Source organism: Mustela erminea, chromosome 8 (assembly GCF_009829155.1).
Source record: "Mustela erminea isolate mMusErm1 chromosome 8, mMusErm1.Pri, whole genome shotgun sequence".
Lineage (NCBI taxonomy): Eukaryota > Metazoa > Chordata > Mammalia > Carnivora > Mustelidae > Mustela > Mustela erminea.
Window position 1 is genome coordinate 72,457,525 of NC_045621.1, and position 26,885 is coordinate 72,484,409.

A 26,885-nucleotide genomic window follows, 5' to 3' on the forward strand; every position below is an offset into this window, starting at 1 on the left:
ATATATATTCACAGTTTGTTCTTTAATTACAGTGGATTGGCAGCTGGAGAAGATAATGGACAGAGAGGTTATTTGCTGACCTATGTCATCGCATACATTCGAGTAAGTTACCTCTTATTTCCCTTGTCAGTTTATGTTGCAGACCATACTTTTCCTTACGTTGAATGAATAAAATTATTTTCTTAAATTTTAATCTAGTATGGTGTACCACATCATTTTACATGAATGGAGGACTAGCTTACAAGTGTTCAGAATCCCAGTGAAATCTTCCTTCTATGTTTTTGAGGAATTTAAAGATTATTTAGGTCATTCTACTCTGACTGGTTCATAATCTCTTTTAAAGATATATAATCTTTCTTTAACTCTTTAGAAATTGGTATTTAACTTGGTTCCAAGTAATTATTGGTTCACTGGTGATGATTTCTATATAAAATTAATTCTAAATAAAATAATTTGTCTAAAATTTTTCTAATTCCAGATTTTCTATTTTTGAGAAACTTTATTAGTCATGTTGACCAAGAGTCTACTATACTTACCGATAGGAAAGTATTCTTTCAGAAGTTTATTCATTTATTTCATTTTGTTTTTCTACTTTGGCTGTAATAAACTCAAGTTTTGTAGTTGTTTTTGCTCTTACTAGGGTTACATTTTGAAAATATTGCTTTTTTATGTAATTTGAAGGGTCTTATTTTAAAAAGTCATTCCTCAAATGTCCTACTGAGAATTTAACTTTCCCAAGTGCTGAATTTTCTAAATATTCACTTGGAAATTGTTCTGAAGGAAATACATAAACTTATATAAAATTTGTTTTTACTTCTCTAAGAAAGCTTGGATTGTATTCTCATTTTAAAAATAACTTAATCCGGGCGCCTGGGTGGCTCAGTGGGTTAAGCTGCTGCCTTCGGCTCAGGTCATGATCTCAGGGTCCTGGGATCGAGTCCCGCATCGGGTTCTCTGCTCCGCGGGGAGCCTGCTTCCTCCTCTCTCTCTCTCTGCCTGCCTCTCTGCCTACTGGTGATCTCTCTGTGTCAAACGAATAAATAAAATCTTAAAAAAAAAAAAATAAATAAAAAATAAAAATAAAAATAAAAATAAAAATAACTTAATCCTTTGGGCACCTGGGTGGCCTAGTCAGTTAAGCAACTATCTGCCTTCAGCTCAGGTCATGATCCCAGGGTCCTGGGACTGGCCCCATTTGGGCTCCCTGCTCAGCAGGGAGCCTGCCTCCCCTCTGCCTCTACCTGTCACTCCGTCTACTTGTGCTCTCTCTCTCTCTCTGTCAAGTTAATTTTTTTTAAAAAGTCTTTAAAAAAAAAATTTAATCCTTGGTAAGATCTAAATTTTAGGTTGCAGTGAAGTTGAAGCATATACGTTTTCCTGGGCATGTACACAGACAGTTCTTAGAGACTCCATTCCTTGGAGAAATATTTAAATTCCTGCCATGTGTCAAGCACATTGCCTGGTACAAGGGTACAGAAGACAGCAAGACAGACAAAGTTCTTGTCCTCCTAGAGGTTATAGCTCACTCTCAGGGCCACTTTCTAGTGCTTTTATGGAGTGGAGAGTAAAGAGCAGTGGAGGTTACATTAGAAACAGGTAATATTAAAAATTATGTGAAATACTAGCAATATGACAATAGTATTCATTCTTCTGCGCCTGTTGTAATATCTTGATTTTTGTATATATGTTTTGACAGGACTTGGGCTTGGAATACTATGTATTAGGAGAGTCTTTCGAGACTTCTGCTCCTTGGGACAGGTAAAATATAATAAAATGTCTAATATTATTCAAATATGCTATAGGAGTTGCTGAAATAATGTATCTTTGTATATGAATATATGAATTTTTAAATTTTTGTAAAGAAACTCTTTTATTTAAATTAATATCTTTGGGATGCCTGGGTGGTTTCAGCTAGTTGAGTATCTGACTCTCTCTTTCAGTTCAGGTCATGAGATTGAGCCCCGGCATTGGGCTCTTGACTCAGCAGAGGGTCTGCTTTAAATTCTCTCTCTCCCTCTCTCTCTCTCCTCCCCTCCACTCGTGTTCTCTCTCTAAAATACATAAATATTTTAAAAAATCAGTATCTTCTTCAGAATGTCATATTTGTGAGCCTTTTTGTTTGTTTGAGGCAGATTTGTCCATGTCCCATAGAAGAAGATATTATTGGAGTCTATGTTTTAAAGAATCTTATTGAGCACTTAAGTGTCAATGTATAGTTTCACTAGCTTTGGTGTAAAATTTTAAGTGCTTAATAGCTTAAACATCCTCTGAAAAGTCCCCCCAAATTTTAAAACCACTTCTCTTGTAATAAATGATTTAGCTTTTGATATTTGTAGGGGTATTATTAAGTAAGATTTTAACTTGTATTTCAGTGATTTCTAAAAGAAATCCAGCTTAAGATATTATGTACAATTTCTGTTTTTTGCATTATACACATGTACATACAGATACTGGTTAGGGAATTGATAATAAAAACTGATGAGCAAATGTGAGATAGTTTTATTAAAAATGGACTTTTGAGTTAACTCATTCAGTAATAAAAATTCTTAAGACTGTTAGTACATTTTTGTTTGAGTATGCCTTACATTTTACTTTTTCTTTATAAAATATACAAATTATTTTAAAGCTATTATAAAGTAAATTAGATATAACAGATCCATCCCCATGAATCCACCTGTAGATATTACATATCTTAACATTTTTTTTCTACTCTAACCTCTTTACTCCCTTCCCCCAGAAAACTTTTTACTTTTCTGCATTCATTCTTTATCTACTCTGGGTTCTAACTTTTGGTGCATGGATGTTCATAGTCCATGCATTATAAAACAATGATCAAGTGTATAGTACCAATCTGTTACTTAGTTTTTGATGTGATATTCTAACAAGGGGATAAATCTTATAAATAAAAAAAATCAACTTTCTGACATCTGAACTTTTGAACAGCAAATATCATTTGGTAGCTATTCATAGTTGTCTCAAAGACCATTTTAGTCTTTTATATATTTACTTGCTGGGAACGGTAGGTTAGTGTAGTGTTAACTTCTTCAGCATTATGAATTTCCTCATCCGTTACTATTAGTTGATGATTGCCATTTGTCTTTCTATTCTTGGAACTATGGAAGCTAATCACTACTATCTTTTCACTATTTAAATCCTTTTCTTGTGTATTTTTTATATATTTATTTTACTCACTGACAGTATTTTTTATACAGGGTTATATATTTGTTTTGTTTTCATTTAAAACAATATCATCAGCTGAAGTTTTCTTAAATAAAATTAATGGAAAGCAGCTACATTCCTGACATAAAATTTACTTGTTACCCATTCAGCAACTTGCTTTTTCTTTCAAACATTAGCTAGGTAGAGACCATGTTTAGCAGAAACCCATGGGATCAGTCTTCAACTCTCATACATTAGTAGATTGCTAGGCCTTTTCATGCATAAGTCTCTCACGGGATTATTGGTCTTACTAGTTTTTGTGTATTTCTCAGTAGCCTTAGCAAAATGGCTATACCTGTTAAGTGCTCAATGAATATTCTGCTGAGTCCTATGAGTGAACTCTGGAATGGTGTAAGAATACAGCCTAGGGGCGCCTGGATGGCTCAGTGGGTTAAAGCCTCTGCCTTCAGCTCAGGTCATGATCCCAGGGTCCTGGGATCGAGCCCCATGTCGGGCTCTCTGCTCAGTGGGGAGCCTGCTTCCTCCTCTCTCTCTCTGCCTGCCTCTCTGCCTACTTCTAATCTCTGCCTGTCAAATAAATAAATAAAATCTTAAAAAAAAAAAAAAGAATACAGCCTATAAAAATAGCTGTCTAAAAGGTCTGAATTGGAGATTTAAAGATTTTGGAGACTCACTGGCATGAAATTTGGGATTAAAACCAAGAGAGTAAATATAAACCCTTATAGGTAGTATAGGTGAATGGAAAAAAAAGAGGGCCTGAGAATGAATTCCAGGGAATCCCAGCATTTAAGGGATGAGCATACAAACAAGAGCTAGCAAAAGAAAATAATATCTAGAGGATTTGGAGGAAAACCAGTGATGTGAGAGAAGCCCAAGGAAATTTTTTTTTCAAATAGGAAATAGTCAACAGGGTTAAATTTGCTAATAGGTCAGGTAAGAATTTAAAAGTATACACAGTTATTTTCTTTCCCATAGGATGATCAGTCCAAATGGACTGAACTTTGTACAAGTTCTATGAGAGAATGCTTTCAGAACCCCCTCTGTATAAATCATTTCTAGAAAGTATCCCATTAAGGATTTTAACCATTTAGTCAAGTTCTTGGTTCCATCTACTCCTTATTACTACTGTAGGTTATTATTATTATTGTTATGTAACAAATTAATGTTATGTAAAAAATTCTGTCTTCTAGAGTCATGATAAAGAACTTGTTTATAAATTTATAATCTTTATTAACCCCTGTAGCTCTTAAAGTTTAGTAGCTTTAATTTATATTTCAAGTATTTGTTTTATAAGTTGGAATTTCAAAATAATGACACAATAAATTCCAATAATCCAAATACTTTTACAAGAAGTATTTTAAAAACATACATCCTATCATTCCATAATTGAGGCATAGATAAACTTAATAAATCATGTTTGCCTGGAACTCTCATAAAATCAATCAGAATTTATAAAGCTTGCAGATACCATATTAAAAAAAAATTTGACATGCTACTACAGTAGCTAATAAAATACTAAAATCCCATATTTATATTTTAATGTATATTCTTTGTTCTTATTGGAAGTATAAGTAACTTTAATGTGTTTAAGAAAGCATAATCCATGTAAATATTAGTTTTTAAAATCAGATTGGTTCTCACACAGTCAAATCAGTCTTTAGACTAGAGATGGCCCAGCCTTTTGAGTTTCTTTGTTATCTTTTCTGTTCTCCTGATTCTAAAAAGACCAAGATTTAAAATACAGTCAGTGTCAGTGTGTAGCCAGAGTGTTTATTGGAGAATAAGGTGGCTTATATGTCCCTTAGGAGCTTTATTTTCCAAAACAAATGGAATATGTAGTAATAACAAAATGTTATAGCTCATATTAAAAAAAAATAGATTAATCTTTTATCTGTCAAATCTTTTGTCTCTGGATCTCCACCCTGGAAGCTCTGATTGACATCCACTTTCTATTTCAGAACATTTTCCTGAGCTTGTTCCCCAAATATGGATACGTCACCATTATATCTCCTCCACTCCCAAAGAGGACCTTAAAAATTATATCAAAAACTAAACAACAAGGGGCGCCTGGGTGACTCAGTTGTTAAGCTTCTGGCTTTGGCTTAGGTCATGATCCTTGCCAGGGTCCTGGGATCCAGCCCAGTTCCCCCCTCCGTGATAAGCTGCCTTCTCCCTCTCTCACTCCCTCTGCTTGTATTCCCTCTCTCGCTCGCTCTATCAAATAAATAACTAAAATCTTTTAAAATAAATAAATAAGTAAATCAAGCCTAAGCTTCTCTTTATTAAAAAAAAACACTAAATAACAAAAGAAATCGAATACCGTCATATTTTAAAACAACAGTATTTTGTGGTCAAAATGAATTTTATGATTTGATGAAATATGAATATAGTGTGTGTTTTCGTTAATAATGATGTCCTTAGGTCAGTTTCTTAGTTTTGACAAATCTGTCATGGTTAATATAATATGTTAATGTTAGAGGATACTGGGAAAAGAGGAACTCTTTGTACTGTTTTTGTGATTTTTCTGTATCTAAAACTATTTCAAATTAAAAGTTTATTTTTAAAAAAAGTTTATTTAAAATTTAGGAAAAAGGATTGACATTTTGAATATTATCAATCCCCTCTTCCCTTTAAGAACTATTTCTTGGGGCGCCTGGGTGGCTCAGTGGGTTAAAGCCTCTGCCTTCGGCTCAGGTCATGATCTCAGGGTCCTGGGATCGAGCCCCACATCGGGCTCTCTGCTCTGCGGGGAGCCTGCTTCCTCCTCTCTCTTTGCCTGCCTCTTTGCCTACTTGTGGTCTCTCTCTGTCAAATAAAGAAATAAAATCTTTTATTTAAAAAAAAAAAAAAGAACTATTTCTTACCTGTCTGTTTTCATTGACTTTTAATATCAGTCTAGCGTAGCTTTACACATAGTTCATGTCCAATAAGTCTTTGTTGAGCTGTATTTTAGCTCGGTGCTTAACAGTAGGCTATTGGACATTTGGTATAACATCAATGACTACTATTTTTATATTAAGGGAAATGTTTTAGACATGGACACAGGTTGGTATTCCTATAAACCCAGAATTGAGTTTTCATTAACGTTTTCATTATGGCTTTTTTAAAGCTTTTCAGATCTTGTAATTAAATTTTTTTTGAAATTGGGCTTGCCTAAATATAAGAAACCGCCTTCAGGAGGCTTGAGTATGCTTTTCTGACTTCTGTCTTTCTTATGGCAAAAAAAGAAAGAACTTTGCTCCTGTGAAGTTATAAGTTGAAGGATGCCAGGTAAACTAGCATTTATTCACATTTTTGAAAATTTTTTGAAAACTTCATATTGTGTTCAATGATGTTTTCTAGGGTTGTGGATCTCTGCAGAAATGTAAAAGAGCGAATAACAAGGGAATGCAAAGAGAAGGGTGTTCAGTTTGCTCCTCTTTCTACCTGCAGGTGAGTTGTTGTTGTTGTTGTTATACTACTTACCCTGAAAAGAAAAGCAAACCACATTTTCTAATTAGTGGAGAAATGTAATTTGCCAACTGAGGAATATCCAGTCTATTCCATTTAGCAAGTTTTCCTAAACTTCCCTTTTGCCACCTTCTTAGGATTGGGCCAGTAGGATTTTAATGCAGTCCTTAGGGCTTTAGGAGTAGGATACCTTTCCATAAGTGAGCCTTCTACCCTACTGGAACAACATGCTAGTGCAGAGCCAAACCTTGGAGCTCTTGGAATAAGTAAAGGACTCCCGCTTCGTTCACTGAAGCTGTAAATCACACATATATTCAAGAAAGTATAATTTAATACACACTCAACATAACTTTTTCTTCAGTAGACAAAAGGTGCTTTTAACCACTTTGTTATTGATTAAATGAATGGGCATAGAATAAAGGAATGAGTGGAGCAAAATATCCAAATAAAGATTAAGTCGTTGTTTTCTACGGCAATGGAAATGTTCTTTGTCTCCCCTGTCTATTTCGGTAGCCACAAGCCACATGTGGCTGTGGAGCTGTTGACATGTGACTGTGGAACTGAATTTTAAGTTTTATTTAATTTCAAATAATTTAAATTTAAAACACTCCATGTGGCTGATAATCTTCCACAGTGGGCAGTTAACTGAAAGTCTTGACCTCTTTGTTAGATTGCAGCAGTCCAAAAGGAGGTTTTTCTTGAGATGGGGCACTTTGTAGTCAATCTTTTCTTATTAAAAGACCTGTGTAAAACACCAGAAGATTAAATGTATGAAGACTGAATCAAGCTTGACTTACCTATAAAGTTATAGAATTAATTGGAATGGAGAATAAAGGGAAGTTAGGGGAGATTATGTGAAGGGGATCCTTGAAGTAAATGATACAGTAGTTATCTAGCACTTAAAAATTTTTTAAACATTCTGTGTTACATAACTTCCTCTCCTGTGTGTGTGTGTGTGTGTGTGTGTGTGTGTGTGTGTGTGGTTTTCAGGAATGTAACTCAATATTTATTATAGAAATAAACACAAAAATTACAATAGAAGCAAAATTAGAAGTTAAGGTAATTTGGGAAATAATGTAATATCCTTATTGTTAAGTGTACCTGATGCGGGACTCTAAACAACAAATATGCTTCACCAAAATACCATTTCCGTATATTTCTATTTGTGATGCTTGTTCTGATTTGCTCAGAATCACTTAATCTTAGCCTGGGAAGGTGATCTGGGCCTAATCCAGCTCGAGAACCAGACCCCGCTGGCCAGCTGTGTGGCCATGGCAACTTCCTGTTTACTTTTAAATTTCTTTGTTTTGTAACACTACATGTATATGACAGGTGAAGGCGCTGTTTTGCTGTTTATTAGTAATTTAATCTCTGAGCTCAGAGTTTATCATTAGTAAGGCAGTGTAATACCATCTACTTGATGAGTTTGTGAGTCTGAAATGTGAGAGAGGGCATGTGAAGGGCTTTATGAATACCATTGAATTGTTGTGAGGTCATTACATGAAACTTGAGGTAGACAACCTATACTAGTGCTAGTGAGGAAAATTTAGGTACTGTTTTTCTTCGCCAATGACAAATCCTCATGAAGGCATCCAGTTGTTAAGTCCTCTTTAATATTTTAATGTAGCATGATAATTTGCATATATTTCATTTGTAAGACTACAAATATTTCTATGCTTTTCAGACTGCTATTTCTTTTGATTTTTTTTCTTTTTTCTATCTTTTATATCCTCATTTCATACTTCCCTACTACCAGATTGTATTTCTTAGTTCTACTTATTGCCCCCTTTGGGACACATATCTTTCAGAATTTACTAAATTTTTATGCTTTTGCTGGGGTAAGAAAGCAAAATTCTAACATGAGATCTGAGGAAAGCCTCTTTCTTAGACATTAAATGTTCATGTCAGCTTGAAAGATCTACTTGAAAATGTGTTTTTGGCTTCTGTGTGGGAGGGAGAATATCAGGGTTTGATGACATTTCAGGAAGTACTGAACCTATGTATTAATTTACGTATTAACATGTTTTAGAACAAGTGTATTTGGGGATGAATCTAAAAACATAAAAGCTCAAAATGTGGATTATTGACTGGTCATTTGATATCTAAAGGAAGGGAAAATCGGGGCCTTGCTTTGTACAATAAAGAACTTATAACTTGATAAACCTGCTGGTGGCCTAGTGACTGATCTTGGAGAGAACTTCTCCAAATAAAGGTGTAACGATATACACCTTTCTTTCTCCTTCTCTCTCTCTTTCTTCCTCTCTCTCTCTCTTTCTTTCTTTCTCTTTTTTTTAATTTGGAGATGTCCTTTAAAGTAAGTTTTTTATCTTAAAGTCTAAGAAAAAATTTTCTGTTCATTTATATTATAAACCCAAATTGATACTTAATTCTTTTGGTGGTCTGGTCTGTCATGCCTCCTACTGTAATACTGAAAGCAAATCAGGCCTAATAATCCAAAAGTCATTTGTTACCAGTAAAATTTGAAATACTTTAAATAATGGAATCTATATTTTTGTAGTTGAGAATTTTTTTATTCCTTTGTTTTACCAAGTAGCGACTTAATAGATTTTGTCCCCTCTTTCTTCTTCTGCCCCACCTTTCTATTTCTCTGTCCAGGCTTCTCCCCTTCCATTATGAGAATATCACTGTGACAAACCACTTACTGAAAGTTATTGGGAAGTAAAATATTCTGCCCTCAGGATAGCACAAGTCTTGGATCTTCAAAAGGAACTCATAAGGGCTCTAACTAAGGCTCTTTATTAGGTATTGTAGGTAGATAGACTAAGTTTGACATATGTCATTTATTAAGCAGCTATTTTTTTAAGAATGATTTTCTGATAAAAGCTTAAATGCTCAGCTTCTGTGATCATTTTATAAAACCAAAATTTAGAATGTGCAGTTTAGTTATTTGAATAGTTTTGGTAAGGAATTTTAAATATAGTTCTTGTATCTCATACTTGATAAAATTAATGTTTAACCAGAGTTTGATTTTAGTTTAGTTTGATTTGAGCTGCTTAATAGTGTGGGCCAAGGAGGTTATTGTGGTGTTGAATGTAAATGTTGAATGTGTGAGATACATTTTTTAAACTATTTTTAAAAATTTATTCTAAAATTAACTTGAAATAATTATAGCTCTCATTGAAATCAAAGGTCCCAAGGAAAATAATTAGCTGTAGGGTATATTTATTGGGTTCATTTATTTCATTTCTGTCTATTAAAATGTACTTTAGGGGTGCCTGGATGGCTCAGTGGGTTAAAGCCTCTGCCTTAGGCTCAGGTCATGATCCCAGGGTCCTGGGATCAAGCCCCGCATTGGGCTCTCTGCTCAGCAGGGAACCTGCTTCCTCCTTCTCTCTCTCTGCCTGCCTCTCAGCTTACTTGTAATTTCTGCTTGTCAAATAAATAAATAAAATCTTTAAAAAAAAAAATGTACTTTATACTGGAATAGAAATTCTAATCCTAAATTATGGGAAGGAATTCCTGGCCAGTGAGTCTAACATAAGGGAAGGAATTCCTGGCCAGTGAGTCTAACATAAGAACTCCAAAAATTTATTAGAAATTAAAGAATAATATAATGACCTTGGCAGGCATGCTATCACTTGTCCAGATAATTTTGGAAGCTCTTGGCATTTAAGTGTCTTAAATAATAGAATTGTTCTATTAAAAGGTATAGACCTACCTGAGTCCGTTTCTGAAGTAGATCCAAATTGAGGTTTTCAAAAAAATGTTTATTATTTTTACTTTGTCTTTGAGTTACTGATCAGTGAAACTTTGTTATATGACTTTTAGAAGCCTGTTTATCTATTGAAACTGAACTCTGTGGTATAGATCCTAGATTTGTTGGAAGGTAGCAATGCTCTGTTAGCATTTAGTTGTATTTTCTATTTATTGATATTGATTCAAATATGAGTGATACATATTTTATTAATTGCTATCAACTCATTTCATCCAGGTATCCTTTCAATGTATTTAAATTTGATTATTCCTAAATGATAGTGCCCTCATTGTTAAAACTGTTCTCCAGTTTTTCTTAAACTTTGTAAATCTGGTACTTAAAATGTAAACATTCAAGGGATCTTTTTTATGAGTGTGAATTAACACTAGAAGAAACACACAGCTGGCAAATTGACAGTAGCATTGTTAAACAGTTCATTTCTTCTGTTCTGAGGCACCTAACATTTGGCCTAAAAGGCCATTAAAATTTTAGATTAGATTCTGTTTGTATTGTTGTAGTAAAAAGAGTATTTCCTCTGTATGCTCCTTCTGTTAAATTAAATTCTTTGTAGGAACCTCTGTAAATTGCACTCACAGATCTGACTATGATTATCTTAGCCCTCTTCTAAATGCTTCACCTAATTGCATTTTGAAAGCCCAGATATATGTCATATATATGATTTAATAATCTAATGTGCTTGGTATCATTTGTAAACACACATACAACATGCGCACATATGGGGCCTAGAGTGTAAAACCTTCAGAGACAGTATTTTAAAGCCTTGTCACTGCATTTGATCTGATCATTCAATTTGTTTCCAAAGTTCTTAATAATTATTAATATGAAGTTAGTGAAGATGCTGTATTTTACCCAGCCTGATCATTTTTGGTATTTGAACATTTCTCTTATTTCCAAGGTTTATGTTCTCATGCCTATTTTGTTGACTTTGAGCAAGTTTAGAAGGCTTATGATGGATCACCAAGTCCCATCTAGTCTGTTTGGGGACTTCATTAACTTCCCTATACTTTGTAACAAAACCAAACCAAACCAGTCTCTTCTGAGGAGGTAGGGTTTTTGTTTATTTCAGATCAATTGGAGAAATGTACATTGTTTTTAATTTTTTTAATTCTTTGGGTAATAATCCAGATTTACTAAAAAAAAAAGTTGTTAAAAATAGCACAGATAGTTCCTGTGTTTCCTTCATCCACCCAATCTCCATTCCTTCCATGGAGTTAAGAGTCTGGGTAGAGAATGAGATTATGGCTTAAGCAGATTAAATGATTTTACCTTTACATTTCTAAATGTTAAATCTGATTTCACTTAAAGTCTTGTGGGGATTGTCTCTTTGTTTTTTAGGGTGACGCAGACTTACGATGCAGGTGCATGTATCTATTTCTACTTTGCCTTTAACTACAGGGGAATAAGTGACCCACTGACTGTGTTTGAACAAACAGAGGTAATTTTGCATACATGAGTATACTTTTATATTCTTTTATTAATTTAAATAAACTTTCCTATCAATTTGTGAATTTTAGTTTGACTCTCTTTAATCACTCAAAGGCTTACCTGGTTGGTAGTTCATAGAAATGAGAAGCGTATTTGGTGTACTGAGTTGTATACTGAATTGTGAGTTTAAAAGTAATATTCTCTAGAGATGTTAGAATTAATATTCTGTAGCCTGTGATTCTTTGGTTGTTACTTACGGGATATGAAACCTGATTAACTTAACTAGGAATCCTTGATATCACTTTGGCAATTCATCCATTTGCTTATGGCGGCTGCACTTGAAGTTAGCAGCCCTGATGTTCTTGCTTTTTGTTGCTGTAATATCCTCATTCTAGTTTTAAAATTTTCGGTTTGTTATAGCTATACATAGGCCACTGAGGTTCATTTACTGCTAGTTTCTGTTAACATGCCTTCAGTGGCCTTAAGATTCCAATTGTCATTACAAGTATGCCTAGAGTTGAGACAGACTAGACTACGGAGGACCTGGGAAGAGATTGAGGTTTGTTAAAACCTTAGGTGTGCTCCCGTTTAAACTAGTGTTTAAAACCTAATGTCTTAGTGTTAATTGCATGCCTGCCAAAGGTAGCACCATGCAGTGATTTTCAGTGCCACACTTTTAGACTCAAACCGTAGCAGGGTTTGTTTGGCTGCCTCCTATGCCTTTTTCTTTTTTTTTAACAGCTTTTTTGAAGTATAATTGAAATACAGAAAACTGCATGTATTTGGAGTGTACATTTTGATGAGCTTTCCATATGTTTACACCTGTGAAAATATCATGTCAATCAAAATAATGAACGTATTTATCACCCCCAAAAGTTCAAATACTTTTCCATCAGTTTAGCCTTTCAATGTTTTGGTTACCTTCTGACTACTCAAAGGCCCTGTCCCTGTACTACTGTACTGCAAGAGTGAAATTATTCCTTTTTCCTGATCCAAACTGCAATTCTCTAAGCTCTACTAATTTCAAATAGTTATTGCCTTATTTAAAATTATTTGTTTAATTAATGTAATAATTTATTAAATTTAAAATAGTTATTTAAAATAATTTGTTAGAAGGTATAATGCTAGCATTTTTTTGGATTAATTTGAGAAACCCTAAATCCTCAGTGATGAGGGTTTATGTAAGTTGCTTTGCAATGAGATATGGTCCATCTGTCCTGCCTGGGCCCTCTTCTACCCTGGCCTAATTCCTGATAGTTATACACACCTGAGTAATTATGAGTTCTAGGCACTGTAGCTATTTCATCTCATGGCTGGTATATACTCATGAATTGAATGTAATTCTACTTCTGTTCCTTTTTTCCACTCTGCACTTCAGTCATTCTCTATTTTCCTTTAAGTGTTTATTTTTCTAACCTTAATGCTCTATAAGGAGATTAATCAGGGTCAAACATGTTAGGAGGAGAAAATAAGGGGGTTTTTTGCACTTAAATAGGTCTGACCATAATTTGTCCCAGGAATTGACCTATGAAATGTTCTGGGTGTGATGCATAAACAATGAATCTTGGAACACTGAAAAAATAAAATTTAAAAAAAAAAAGTAATGTTCTTCATAAGGGCTTTTCTGGTTGATCTCTGGTAGCTTTGCAAGTGATTTTGAGTCTGATGCCCACCTTATGATATTTGGTGAGCAGTTTAACCATCTAAGCCTCATTTCCTTTGTCTGTGAAATATGGATAGTTGTAATTATCCCATAAGGCTGTAGTGGAAAATAAATGAGTTGCTTGCAGGTAAATTGCTTACTTTTGTAGACATAAAATAAGCAGTTAAATGTTAAAATAAATGTGGGTTAGTAACATTTGTTGGTATAGTGAGATGTTTACTTCAGAGTAGGACTTGAATGTCTTCACAAAACTTTTTATTATTATTAACAATGAGGTGCTCCTGAATTGATCATTTTTCTTCTTCTTGTTTTCTAGAATCTTGAAGTGACTGTTGTAGACATTTGACCATTCACTGGGGGAAAAAAAAAAACAGGGAAAAATAAAAAGCTAGGCTGCATATTTTAATTGTTTCTACTTAATTGTTTAATATTTAATTGTTTAATTGGGTTAAATGTAGTTAACCCAAGAGAAAGAAAAATTAGGCTTCCAGTTTGTTATTTAACCCAGGAAGTATGTGCCTCCTTTGGGAGCTGGGTTTTACTCTTCCCTGCAAAGTGAAACCTAAGTAGCAACTATTTGTTGTGTTGTTTCCAAATACAGGCAGCTGCTAGAGAAGAAATCCTTGCTAATGGAGGGAGCCTGTCGCATCACCATGGAGGTAGAATTTCTAATATTCCTACTGTTAAAAATAATTGGTTTGATAAAGTGCTGGGGAGAGCCACAACAGTATGTAATTTGAGGGCACCTGATATTTCTTGAGAGTTTGTATGTCTGTTATTGAGGTAGCCTAGAGTTGTGGTGGTAATCCACAGAAGAAATATTAAACATTACTGTTCTTCTTTTAAAGTATAAAATCCTTTTTCTCTAATTTAGACACAAATTAATTACTTGGCCATGCTTTAGATGTTAAAACGGAAATGAGTCAACATTTTAATTTCTGCATCATAGATATTTATTGTTTTCTGAGCTCTTACATGTAAATCAGTTTGACTTTCGGATTGTTTTTTTACTTCCTGACTGTAGGTTTTTAAAATGTTGTCAGTATCAGGTAACAAAATAAATACTGGTCAGATCATGTTACAATAAAACTTCAGTAATTTATTTCCATTTTCAGGTTCTAGGCCCATAGGTCTTTATTTATAGTTAAAGATTCCCAAGTTTGATGAAATGATTTATTTTTAGAAATTATTGACTTGAACTTGAATGTAGCTAGGTTTGATTATGTATTTATTAAGATACTGCCTCATTTAAATAGAAATCTTATATTTATTGTATTTCTCATATTTTTGTTTTCTGTGTGCTCAAAAATTATAGCTGCATAGAAAAAACTCTATAAACTACCTGGTTTCCTCAAGTGCTTAGAAAAAGAAAGTAGGTAAGCCTAAATACAAAGTATATTTCATATGTGCTGGTAAAATGAAGATGCTTTCCCTTTGCCAGCTTGCCCTCTTCTAAACTTTTAAATATTGGAGTGTCCTCCAGGACTCCTCACCCAGCCAGTTTGTTCTTCTCTGTTGACGCCAATGGTGATGACCTCAGTCCCAGGACTTAAAGATATGCTGATGATTCTCAGCTACCAGGAAGCATCACCACCAGGGCATTCTAGTTCAAATTACTTTCTTTCTGCAGAGACTTCTGCAGTAGCATGTTAGCTGGTCTGTCTACTGCCACTCTTGATCCCTTACTGTCATTTCTGTTGCTGCCAGAGTAATCTTTTCCCAAAATTCAGTGCTTTCTCCTCACACTAAAAATAAAATCCAAACTCCTTATCAGGACCTTCAAGGATATAAATGTTTCTGTCTCTACGTCCACATCTCTTCCTACTTTTTTACTCTAGCAACATTGGCTTTTTTGCTATTCTTCAGACATACCAGCCCCCTTTCCCCTGCAAAGGGGAAATCCCCAGATTTCCTTAAATCTTAAAAGCCTGCAAGGCTTTTGCTGTTTCTTTTCTTTTTTTTTCTGATGTTCTTCCATTCTCTTGTTTTTCCCCGGCTCACTTTCCCATCGTTTAGTTCTCTGATAAAAATGTCAGCTTCTTAAGGGTATCCTCCCTGTTCTTTTGTTTAGTTTCTGTGTTCCTCATTTGAATAAGTTCAGTGAGGTTACTGACTTTATCTTGTTCATCACTGTGTTTTCCAGTCCCTAAAACAGTGACTACTGGCTCTTCTGTATAGTAGATGCTCAATGAATATGTTAAGTGAGTGACTAAGTGCCCAAGTGCTCACAGAATTTGGAGCAGTTTTGCAAATTCGCAGATAGCTCTGAGTCATTCATATTAAAATGGCTATAGTCTCATTGCTAATTTATCTTCAAATATTTAATGGTCAGGCCTTGCTTGAATATGGGGTCATGTTTAATGATGAAAAGACTCAGTTTATTCCATAATATTTCTTTTTTTTTTTTTAAGATTTTATTTATTTATTTAACAGAGTGAGATCACAAGTAGGCAGAGAGGCAGGCAGAGGAAGAGGGGGAAGCAGGCTCCCCACTGAGCAGAGAGCCTGATGCGGGGGCTCGATCCGAGGACCCTGAGATCATGACCTGAGCTGAAGGCAGAGGCTTAACCCACTGAGCTACCCAGGCACCTCATTCCATAATATTTCTGAGAAAATATATTAGAACCAGTTATTCAGTAGAAAAGTAGGGTAAAATAAGGTGCATTTCTCTACAACTGTATAACAGCAGCCATTTTAGTATTCTTCCATAGATGCATTATGTTCATAAGGTTCCGTTCAAACTTTGTCTTAAAGCAAATAAAAGGTTGGGAGGCTTATAAACAAGGCAAAAGAATATAGACATTGGTATCAAATCTGTATTTGACTCCTGGTTCTTGCACTTAACTAGCTGGTGACCTTAAGGAAATAACTTCTCTGAGCTGGTGTTCTCTTCTGAAATAGAATTAATAGTACCTACCTTGTATATTAATACATTTAAAATAATAACTTAAAATACAATTATTATAAGAGTTACATGTGATATGTAAAGCATCTAAGGTGCCGTGCATATAGCACTTAAAAAAAAAAAACAAAAAAAACCCAGTGGCTTAAAAAAATAGCAATAGACAACTCCAAATGGAAACTCTGGTTTATATTCTTAACTGTTGAAGAAAGGATTACAGTCTATATGAAAGGGATACATTCATACATTTAAGGTATAGGATACAACAATTGTCCTAACATATTTTCAGTTGTAACTTGCAGTTGGTCTCATTCTATAGGAAGTTCTCTTATAATCTGTATGAAAGAAATTTCCTTCACACTCTTGGCTACAAAATATGCTATACAAAAATGTCTACTCTCATAAATGCCTCCTGCTTAAAAGTTAATCATCTAATTTATAAATGTCAAATATCCTCTGCTGTTCAGTATAGTTTCATAAAACAGAAACCTTTCTAGATAAATTTGAAAATGAATAGGTTTAATTGTCCTGCTAAAACTTAACTAATGACAGAGCTTTTGAGAGATCACTTCTTTTTATGTGAAGAAAAGATTTTCCTTAATTTGCATCCTGAACTTAAAACTCAAGTTGACCTCATAGTGTCATCTTTATTTACTGACCTTCAGGCAGTGTCACGACATTCTCAGTACCATTTTTGAGTTCAAGAGTAGAAGGGCTGGCGGTTGGGAGAATATTGATGCAATTTCTCTTAGAGGGTTTGGCCTGTAATTGTGATTAATAACGGTTGCTTTCACTATCTGGAAACAGACAGGCTGATTTGTCTGCCTACAATCATGCTGTGATAAATGGAGCTATTTTAACTCTGGTTTTGTGTATCAAAGAAAACAGATGTAGTCTGGAACTGGGGGCTATAGGAAATATAAAGCCTGCTTAACTTAATCTTCATAGTGCTTGTTTTTATAACTGACGAGCTGGTCAGTTTAAAGAGTTTTTACCAGCCATGTCCTTAATTTCAATTTATGACTTAAGTTTTTACCTAATATTATACCTAAGTCCTTGTCAGGATGTATAATTCTTTGATTAAATAAAACCAGTCTTAGTTTAAATATTGGTGTTTTTACCTAGCCAAAATTATTTCCTATTGTTCAGAGAATAACTGTGGGGCAGCTGCTCCAAGGTTTTGTTTGTTTGTTTGTTTGTTTGTGGTCTTAACAGAATCCAGTAGTATCAGAAACTTTAAAAAAGTAAAAAAGAGACGACTCAAAAGAATGAGCAAAAGATTGGCTTCAAAGCCCTTTGTTAAAACCGTAGTGTGAAATAAAAGACATACATATTGGAAAGGAAGAAATAAAATTCTTGCTATTAATAGGTGCCATAATTGTCTATGTAGACAATCCCAAAGAATCTATAAAAACAAGATCAGCAAAATTGCAGAATTTAAGAGCATACATAAAAATCAATCACGTTTCTAATATTAAGAACAAAGATAGAGAAACCAAAATTTAAAATACAATGCCATTTCCAGTTGCTTCAAAGAAAATGAAGTGAACATAAATCTAACAAAATTTGTACATACTTAGGCATAAATCTAACAAAATATATACAGGATCAGTATTCCGAGAATTATAGCACGTTGATGAAAAAAATCAAAGAAGACAAATAAATGGAGAGACCGTGTTCATGGATTGGTTGAAAACTTGACGTAGTGAAGACAGACATTTCCAGATTTACGTATTTGTTCAATGTGATTCCTATAAAAATTTCAGCAAAATTTTTAGTAGGTACATTAAAGATTATTCTAAAATGTATATGGCAAGACAAAGGAACTAGATAACCAAAACACTTAGGAAAAACAATTATGAAAAAGAAGACTAAAATCATAGGAATCTATCTACCTGATTTCAAGTCTTAATATTGTAGCTCTAGTAAAATCAGGACTGTGCTGTTGGAAGAGAGAGAGAAACATCGTCAGTAGAACAGAATAGAAAAGTCCCCCCACCCATAAGTATGTCCAGCTGATTTTGATAACAATACAGAAGTAACCCAGTAGAGGAAGTATATAGTTTTTTAACAAATGGTCCTGTAGTAAGTGGACATCCATAAGCCAAAAAAAAAAAAAAAAAAAAAAAGGAACCTTGACCTGAATTTCAACATCATATACCAAAATTAACTCAAAATAGATAACAGACTTAAATATGAAACATAAAATAATAAAGCTTTTAGAAGAAAACAAGAAAATAATCTTCAGGGTCTAGAGTTAGCCAAAGAGTTCTTAAGCTGGTCGCCAAAAGTTTAGTCCTTTAAAGGAAGAGTTGATAAATTGGATCTCATCAAAATTAAAAATGTTTGCTCTGTGGAGGACTCTGATAAGTGGATGAAAAGTTGAGCTACAGAGTGGTAGAAAAAACATGCAAACCACATGTCCAACAAAAGACCTATGTCTATCATATATAAAGAATTCTCAGGGCTCCTGGGTGGCTTAGTGGGTTAAAGCCTCTGCATTTGGCTCAGGTCATGATCCCAGGGTCCTGGGATCAAGCCCCTCATCGGGCTCTCTGCTCAGCAGGGAGCCTGCTTCCCTTCCCCTCTCTCTGCCTGCCTCTTTGCCTACTTGTGATCTTTGTCTGTCAAATAAATAAATAAAATCTTTAAAAAAAAAAATTCTCAGAATTCAAGAGTAAGATGCAAACAATCCAATTAGAAAGTGGGCAAAAGATACAAAGAATTTCACTAAAGAGGATATATAGGTGGTAAATAATCACATGAAAAGAGGCTCAACATCATTAGCTACTAGGAAAATGCAAATTAAAGCCACAAGGGAAATCACTATACACATATCAGAAAGCTAAAATTTAAAAATAGTGACAATATCAAATGCTGGTGAGATATGAATAAACTAGATCAATAATACATTGCTGGAAGGGATGTGAAGTGGTATAGCCACTCTATAGACACTTTGGCAGTTTTTTATAAAATCAAACATGCAACTAGCATTTAACCCAACAATTATACTCTTATGTATACCAGGGGATTGTATAGCAGGGTATTAAACTCTTAGGCTCACACAAAAACTTCTGCGTGAGTATTTAGAGCAGCTTTACCCAATATATAGTCCCAAACTAGAAACAGTGTAGATGTCCTTCAGCTAGTGGTTTGGTACATCCATGCCATGACAATTCCTCAGCAATATGAAGTAACCAACTATCAGTGCATGCAACAACTTGGGTAATTCTCCAGGGAATTATGATTAGTAAAAGAAAGCCAATCCCCAAAGATTACATACAATACAATTCTATTTCTATGACATTTTTGAAGTGACTGAATTACAGAAATAGAGAACAGATTAACAGTTTCCAGGGGTCGGTTGTGGGGAAGGGGTGACTGTAGAACAGACAACACTGGTATCCTTGTCGTGATGGAATTGTTCTGTATCTTGACTATATTAATATCAGTATCCTGGTTGTGATTTTGATCTTTTGATGCCTACCAGATGAGTATAGCTTTTCCAATATTGATTATCAGATTACCATAATATGGCAGAAAGTTTTGTCCTTTGTTTTGTCCTTTAAATTAATTTTTTTTCTTTTGGTTCCTTCTTTGTGACTGGCTTTTTCTCACAAAACTAATATTTTTCCACTGAAGTAATGTTGTAAATAGAGTTCAAAACCAGCCAATTTTACCCATAATTTCACTGAACATTTAATTATTACAGCTGTATCATAGGACAAACCGATTTGAGAACTGACTGAAAATCTATTGTAAAGGTTGTATTGATCCCTGTGCCTTTCCATGTATACAATTCCAGAAGCTGCCTGTTGTAGCTTACACCCTCAGGTCTATCACCATCCTAGAATAGATGGCCTCGATACTACTATTTCTCTTTGGACCTCTAAAGAGATCCCAGCAATTTTATATCCAAGACTCTTCTAAGTAAGATGTTTGTTAGTCTGAATGTCTGTACTACTTCATTAGATTGTTAGAGAATGATTAATTTTTGTAGTTTCATGAAATAAACAGTTAATTCTAATAGATATTTTCAAATGCTCATCAGGGACATGCAAATCAAATGAGATCCCGCTCCACAGCCATCAGAATGGCTAAAATTAACACCCAAAAGATGTTGATGAGGATGCAGAGAGATGGGAACCCTCTTACACTGTTGGTGGGAATGCAAACTGGTGCAACCACTCTCGGAAACAGTATGGAAGTTCTTCGAAAAGTTAAAAATAGGACTACCCTGTGACCCAGCAGTTGGACTACGAAGTATTTACCCAAAGGATACAAATGTTGTGATTTGAAGGGGCACATGCACTCCAGTGTTTTAGCAGCAATGTCCATAATAACCAGACTGTGGAAAGAGCCCAGATGTCCATCGACAGAGGAATGGATAAAGAAGATATATTTGAAGGGGCACATGCACTCCAGTGTTTTAGCAGCAATGTCCATAATAACCAGACTGTGGAAAGAGCCCAGATGTCCATCGACAGAGGAATGGATAAAGAAGATATAGGGTGTGTGTGTGTGTGTGTGTGTGTGTGTGTGTGTGTGTGTGTAGTGGGATACTACTCAGCCATCAAAAAAAATGAAATCTTACCATTTGCAGTGAAGCTGATGGAACTAGAGGACATTATGCTAAGCAAAATAAGCAGTCAGAGAAAGACTTATCATATGACTTCACTTACCTGTGGAATTTAAGAAAAAAAAAACATATGAATGTAGAGGAAGGGAAGGAAAAATAAATTAGGATAAAATCAGAGAAGATAAACCATAAGGGACTCTTAACTACAGGAAACAAACTGACCGTTGCTGGAGGGGAGGTTGGTGGGGGATGGGGTGACTGGGTGATGGGCATTAAGGAGGGCACATGATGTAAGGAACACTGATTGTTATATGCAACTGATGAATCACTAAACTCAACCTCTGAAACTAATAATACACTATATGTTAGTTAATAGATTTTAAATTTAAAAAATGTATAACAGAAAAAAAACATATAGATATTTTCAGATGTGAATCTATTAAAAGTGATGTTAGTTGAAATTTTTTTAAAGTGTTGTTATGTATTGTCTAATATGAAACCCACTAAACTACGTTGGGCTATTTAAATTTAAATCAATTAAAATTAGGGGCACCTGGGTGGCTAAGTCCATTAAGCAGCCACCTCTTGATTTTTGGCTCAAGTTAAGATCTCATGGTTGTGAGATTGAGCCTCTGTCAGGCTCTGCAAGGGGCATGGAGCCTGCTTAAGATTCTCTCTCTTCCTCTGCCCCTGCCTTACCTCTCTGCCTTTAAAAAAAAATTAATTAAGAGTAAAAATGCACGGGGTGTCTGGGTGGCTCAGTCAGTTGAGTGTCTGCCTTCAGCTTAGGTCATGATCCTGGAGTCCTGGGATTGAGCCCTGAGTGAGGCTGCTTGCTCAGCTGCCTCTCCCTCTGCTTCTCCCTGCTGCTTGTGTTCTCTCTCAAATAAATAATTTTAAAAATCTTTTTAAAAAATTAAATTAAATTAAATTAAAAATTCATTTTCTCACTTGCACTAGCTATACTTCAAATGCTCATACCCACATGTGGGTAGGAGCAACGATGCCGAATAGTGCAGATAAAGAACATTGTATCATCATAAGAGAATTGTATCAGATAGTGCTGTTAAGCTTTATTTCATGTATATATATATTCATGCATTGGGTAGAAAAATGGCACAAAAAATGACTTACAGGTTTTTTTTCAATAGATATTAAATTCATGATTTTAGGAGTTAACTTTTTTTTTTTTAATATAAACATATATTTTTATCCCCAGGGGTACAGGTCTGTGAATCGCTAGGTTTACACACTTCACAGCACTCACCATAGCACATACCCTCCCCAATGTCCATAACCCCACCCCCCTCTCTCAAGCCCCCTCCCCCCAGCAACCCTCAGTTTGTTCTGTGAAATTAAGAGTCACTTATGGTTTGTCTCCCTCCCAATCCCATCTTGTTTCATTTATTCTTCTCCTACCCCCTTAACCCCCCATGTTGCATCTCTGCTTCCTCATATCAGGGAGATCATATGATAGCTGTCTTTCTCCGATTGACTTATTTCACTAAGTATGATACTCTCTAGTTCCATCCACGTCGTCACAAATGGCAAGATTTCATTTCTTTTGATGGCTGCATAGTACTCCATTGTGTATATATACCACATCTTCTTGATCCATTCATCTGTTGATGGACATCTAGGTTCTTTCCATAGTTTGGCTATTGTGGACATTGCTGCTATAAACATTCGGGTGCACGTGCCCCTTTGGATCACTACAGTAGTGCAATTGCTAGGTCATAGGGTAGTTCTATTTTCAACTTTTTGAGGAACCTCCATGCTGTTTTCCAGAGGGGTTGCACCAGCTTGCATTCCCACCAACAGTGTAGGAGGGGTCCCCTTTCTTCCATCCTCACCAGCATCTGTCATTTCCTGACTTGTTAATTTTAGCCATTCTGATTGGTGTGAGGTGGTATCTCATTGTGGTTTTGATTTGTATTTCCCTGATGCCGAGTGATGTGGAGCACTTTTTCACGTGTCTGTTGGTCATCTGGATGTCTTCTTTGCAGAAATGTCTGTTCATGTCTTCTGCTCATTTCTTGATTGGATTATTTGTTCTTTGGGTGTTGAGTTTGCTAAGTTCTTTTTATAGATTTTGGACACTAGTCCTTTATCTGATATGTCGTTTGCAGATATCTTCTCTCATTCTTTCAGTTGCCTCTTGGTTTTGTTAACTGTTTCCTTTGCTGTGCAAAAGCTTTTGATCTTGATGAAATCCCAATAGTTCATTTTTGCCCTTGCTTCCCTTGCCTTTGAAGTTGTTCCTAGGAAGATGTTGTTGCGGCTGAGGTCGAAGAGGTTGCTGCCTGTGTTCTCCTCAAGGATTTTGATGGATTCCTTTCTCACATTGAGGTCCTTCATCCATTTTGAGTCTGTTTTCGTGTGTGGTGTAAGGAAATGGTCCAATTTCATTTTTCTGCATGTGGCTGTCCAGTTTTCCCAACACTGCTTATTAAAGAGGCTGTCTTTTTTTCATTGGACATTCTTTCCTGCTTTGTCAAAGATTAGCTGACCATAGAGTTGAGGGTCTATTTCTGGGCTGTCTATTTTGTTCCATTGATCTGTGGGTCTGTTTTTGTGCCAGTACCATGCTGTCTTGATGATGACAGCTTTGTAATAGAGCTTGAAGTCCAGAATTGTAATACCACCAACTTTGGCTTTCTTTTTCAATATTCCTTTGGCTATTCGAGGTCTTTTCTGGTTCCATATAAATTTTAGAATTATTTGTTCCATTTATTTGAAAAAAATGGATGGTATTTTGATAAGAATTGCATTAAACATGTAGATTGCTTTAGGTAGCATAGACATTTTCACAATATTTGTTTTTCCAATCCAGGAGCATGGAACATTTTTCCATTTCTTTGTGTCTTCCTCAATTTCTTTCATGAGTACTTTATAGTTTTCTGAGTATAGATTCTGGGCCTCTTTGGTTAGGTTTATTCCTAGGTATCTTATAGTTTTGGGTGCAATTATAAATGGGATTGACTCCTTAATTTCTCTTTCTTCTGTCTTGTTGGTGATGAGAAATGCAACTGACTTCTGTGCATTGATTTTATATCCTGACACTTTACTGAATTCCTATACAAGTTCTAGCAGTTTTGGAGTGGAGTCTTTTGGGATTTCCACATATAGTATCATATCATCTGCAAAGAGTGATAGTTTGACTTCGTCTTTGCCAATTTGGATGCCTTTAATTTCTTTTTGTTGTCTGATTGTTGAGGCTAGGACTTCTAGTACTATGTTGAATAGCAGTGGTGATAACGGACATCCTTGCCATGTTCCTGACCTTAGAGGAAAAGCTTTCGGTTTTTCTCCATTGAGAATGATATTTGTGGTGGGTTTTTCATAGATGGCTTTGATAATATTAAGGTATGTGCCCTCTATCCCTACACTTTGAAGAGTTTTGATCAGGAAGGGATGTTGTACTTTGTCAAATGCTTTTTCAGCATCTATTGAGAGTATCATATGGTTCTTGTTCTTTCTTTTATTAATGTGTTGTATCACATTGATTGATTTGCACATGTTGAACCAACCTTGCAGCCCTGGAATAAATCCCACTTGGTCGTGAATAATCCTTTTAATGTACTGTTGAATCCTATTGGCTAGTATTTTGGTGAGAATTTTCTCATCTGTGTTCATCAAGGATATTGGTCTGTAGTTCTCTTTTTTGATGGGATCCTTGTCTGGTTTTGGGATCAAGGTGATGCTGGCCTCATAAAATGAGTTTGGAAGTTTTCCTTCTATTTCTATTTTTTAGAACAGTTTCAGGAGAATAGGAATTAGCTCTTCTTTAAATGTTTGGTAGAATTCCCTTGGGAGGCCGTCTGGCCCTGGGCTTTTGTTTGTTTGGAGATTTTTGATGACTGTTTCAATCTCCTTACTGGTTATGGGTCTGTTTAGGTTTTCTGTTTCCTCCTGGTTCAGTTTTGGTAGTTTATATGTCTCTAGGAGTGCATCCATTTCTTCCAGATTGTTAAATTTGTTGGCGTAGAGTTGCTCATAGTATGTTCTTATAATTGTTTGTATTTCTTGTTGTTAGTTGTGATCTCTCCTCTTTCACTCATGATTTTATTTATTTGGGTCCTTTCTCTTTTCTTTTTGATAACTCTGGCCAGGGGTTTTTCAATTTTATTAATTCTTTCAAAGAACCAGCTCCTAGTTTCATTGATTTGTTCTATTGTTTTTTTGGTTTCTATTTCATTGATTTTTGCTCTGATCTTTAAGATTTCTCTTCTCTTGCTGGGTTTTGGCTTTCTTTCTTGTTCTTTCTCCACCTCCTTTAGGTGGAGGGTTAGGTTGTGTACTTGAGACCTTTCATGTTTCTTGAGAAAGGCTTGTATCGCTATATATTTTCCTCTCAGGACTGCCTTTGTTGTGTCCCACAGATTTTGAACCGTTGTGTTTTCATTATCATTTGTTTCCATGAATTTTTTCAATTCTTCTTTAATTTCCTGGTTGACCCATTCATTCTTTAAAAGGATGCTGTTTAGTCCCCCTGTTTTGGGTTCTTTCCAGATTTCCTCTTGTGATTGAGTTCTAGCTTCAGAGCATTGTGGTCTGAAAATATGCAGGGAATGATCCCAATCTTTTGATACCGGTTGAGACCTGATTTAGGACCCAGGATGTGATCTATTCTGGAGAATGTTCCATGTGCACCAGAGAAGAATGTGTATTCTCTTGCTTTGGGATGAAATGTTCTGAATATATCTGTGATGTCCATCTGGTCCAGTGTGTCATTTAAACCTTTTATTTCCTTGTTGATCTTTTGCTTGGATGATCTGTCCATTTCAGTGAGGGGAGTGTTAAAGTCCCCTACTATTATTGTATTATTGTTGATGTGTTTCTTTGATTTTGTTTTTAATTGGTTTATATAGTTGGCTGCTGCCACGTTGGGGGCATAGATATTTAAAATTGTTAGATCTTCTTGTTGGACAGATCCTTTGAGATTAATATAGTGTCCTTCCTCATCTCTTATTAGCGTCTTTGGCTTAAAATCTAATTGATTTGATATAAGGATTGCCACCCCTGCTTTCTTCTGATGTCCATTAGCATGGTAAATTGTTTTCCACCCCCTCACTTTAAATCTGGAGGTGTCTTCGGGTCTAAATGAGTTTCTTGTAGGCAACATATAGATGGGTTTTGTTTTTTTATCCATTCTGATACCCTGTGTCTTTTGATTAGGGCATTTAGCCCATTAACATTCAGGGTAACTATTGAGAGATATGAATTTAGTGCCATTGTATTGCCTGTAAGGTGAATATTACTGTATATTGTCTCTGTTCCTTTCTGATCTACTACTTTTAGGCTCTCTTTTTGCTTAGAGAACCCCTTTCGGTATTTCCTGTGGAGCTGGTTATCTCTCCTTCTATTTTCAATGATAGCCTAGCTGGATATAGTATTCTTAGCTGCATGTTGTTCTCTTTTAGTGCTCTGAATATATCATGCCAGCTCTTTCTGGCCTGCCAGGTCTCTGTGGATAAATCTGCTGCCAATCTAATATTTTTACCATTGTATGTTACAGACTTCTTTTCCTGGACTGCTTTCAGGATTTTCTCTTTGTCACTGAGCCTTATAAATTTTATTATTAGGTGACGGGGTGTGGACCTATCCTTGTTGATTTTGAGGGGGGTTCTCTGCACCTCCTGGATTTTGATGCTTGTTCCCTTTGCCATATTAGGTTAATTCTCTACAATAATTCTCTCCGATAGACCTTCTGCTCCCCTCTCTCTTTCTTCTTCTTCTGGAATCCCAGTTACTCTAATGTTGTTTTGTTTTATGGTGTCACTTATCTCTTGAATTCTCCCCTCGTGGTCCATTAGCTGTTTGTCCCTCTTTTGCTCAGCTTCTTTATTCTCTGTCATTTGGTCTTCTATATCGCTAATTCTTTCTTCTGCCTCATTTATCCTAGCAGTGAGACCCTCCATTTTTTATTGTACCTCATTAATAGCTTTTT

The 26,885-nt window shown here is 35.3% G+C and overlaps 1 protein-coding gene across 2 annotated transcripts in view; it reads left to right on the forward strand.

Annotated features, from left to right (window-relative positions):
• The window catches only part of AGPS (alkylglycerone phosphate synthase), a 149,948-nt gene that overhangs the window by 111,164 nt on the left and 11,899 nt on the right, over positions 1 to 26,885 (forward strand). For both annotated transcript variants that reach the window (XM_032356040.1, XM_032356041.1), the window contains 5 exons: positions 33 to 102; positions 1,697 to 1,758; positions 6,523 to 6,612; positions 11,702 to 11,801; positions 14,056 to 14,113. In XM_032356040.1, the coding sequence (XP_032211931.1) occupies positions 33 to 102; positions 1,697 to 1,758; positions 6,523 to 6,612; positions 11,702 to 11,801; positions 14,056 to 14,113 (380 nt within the window). The remainder of the gene's footprint in view (positions 1 to 32; positions 103 to 1,696; positions 1,759 to 6,522; positions 6,613 to 11,701; positions 11,802 to 14,055; positions 14,114 to 26,885) is intronic.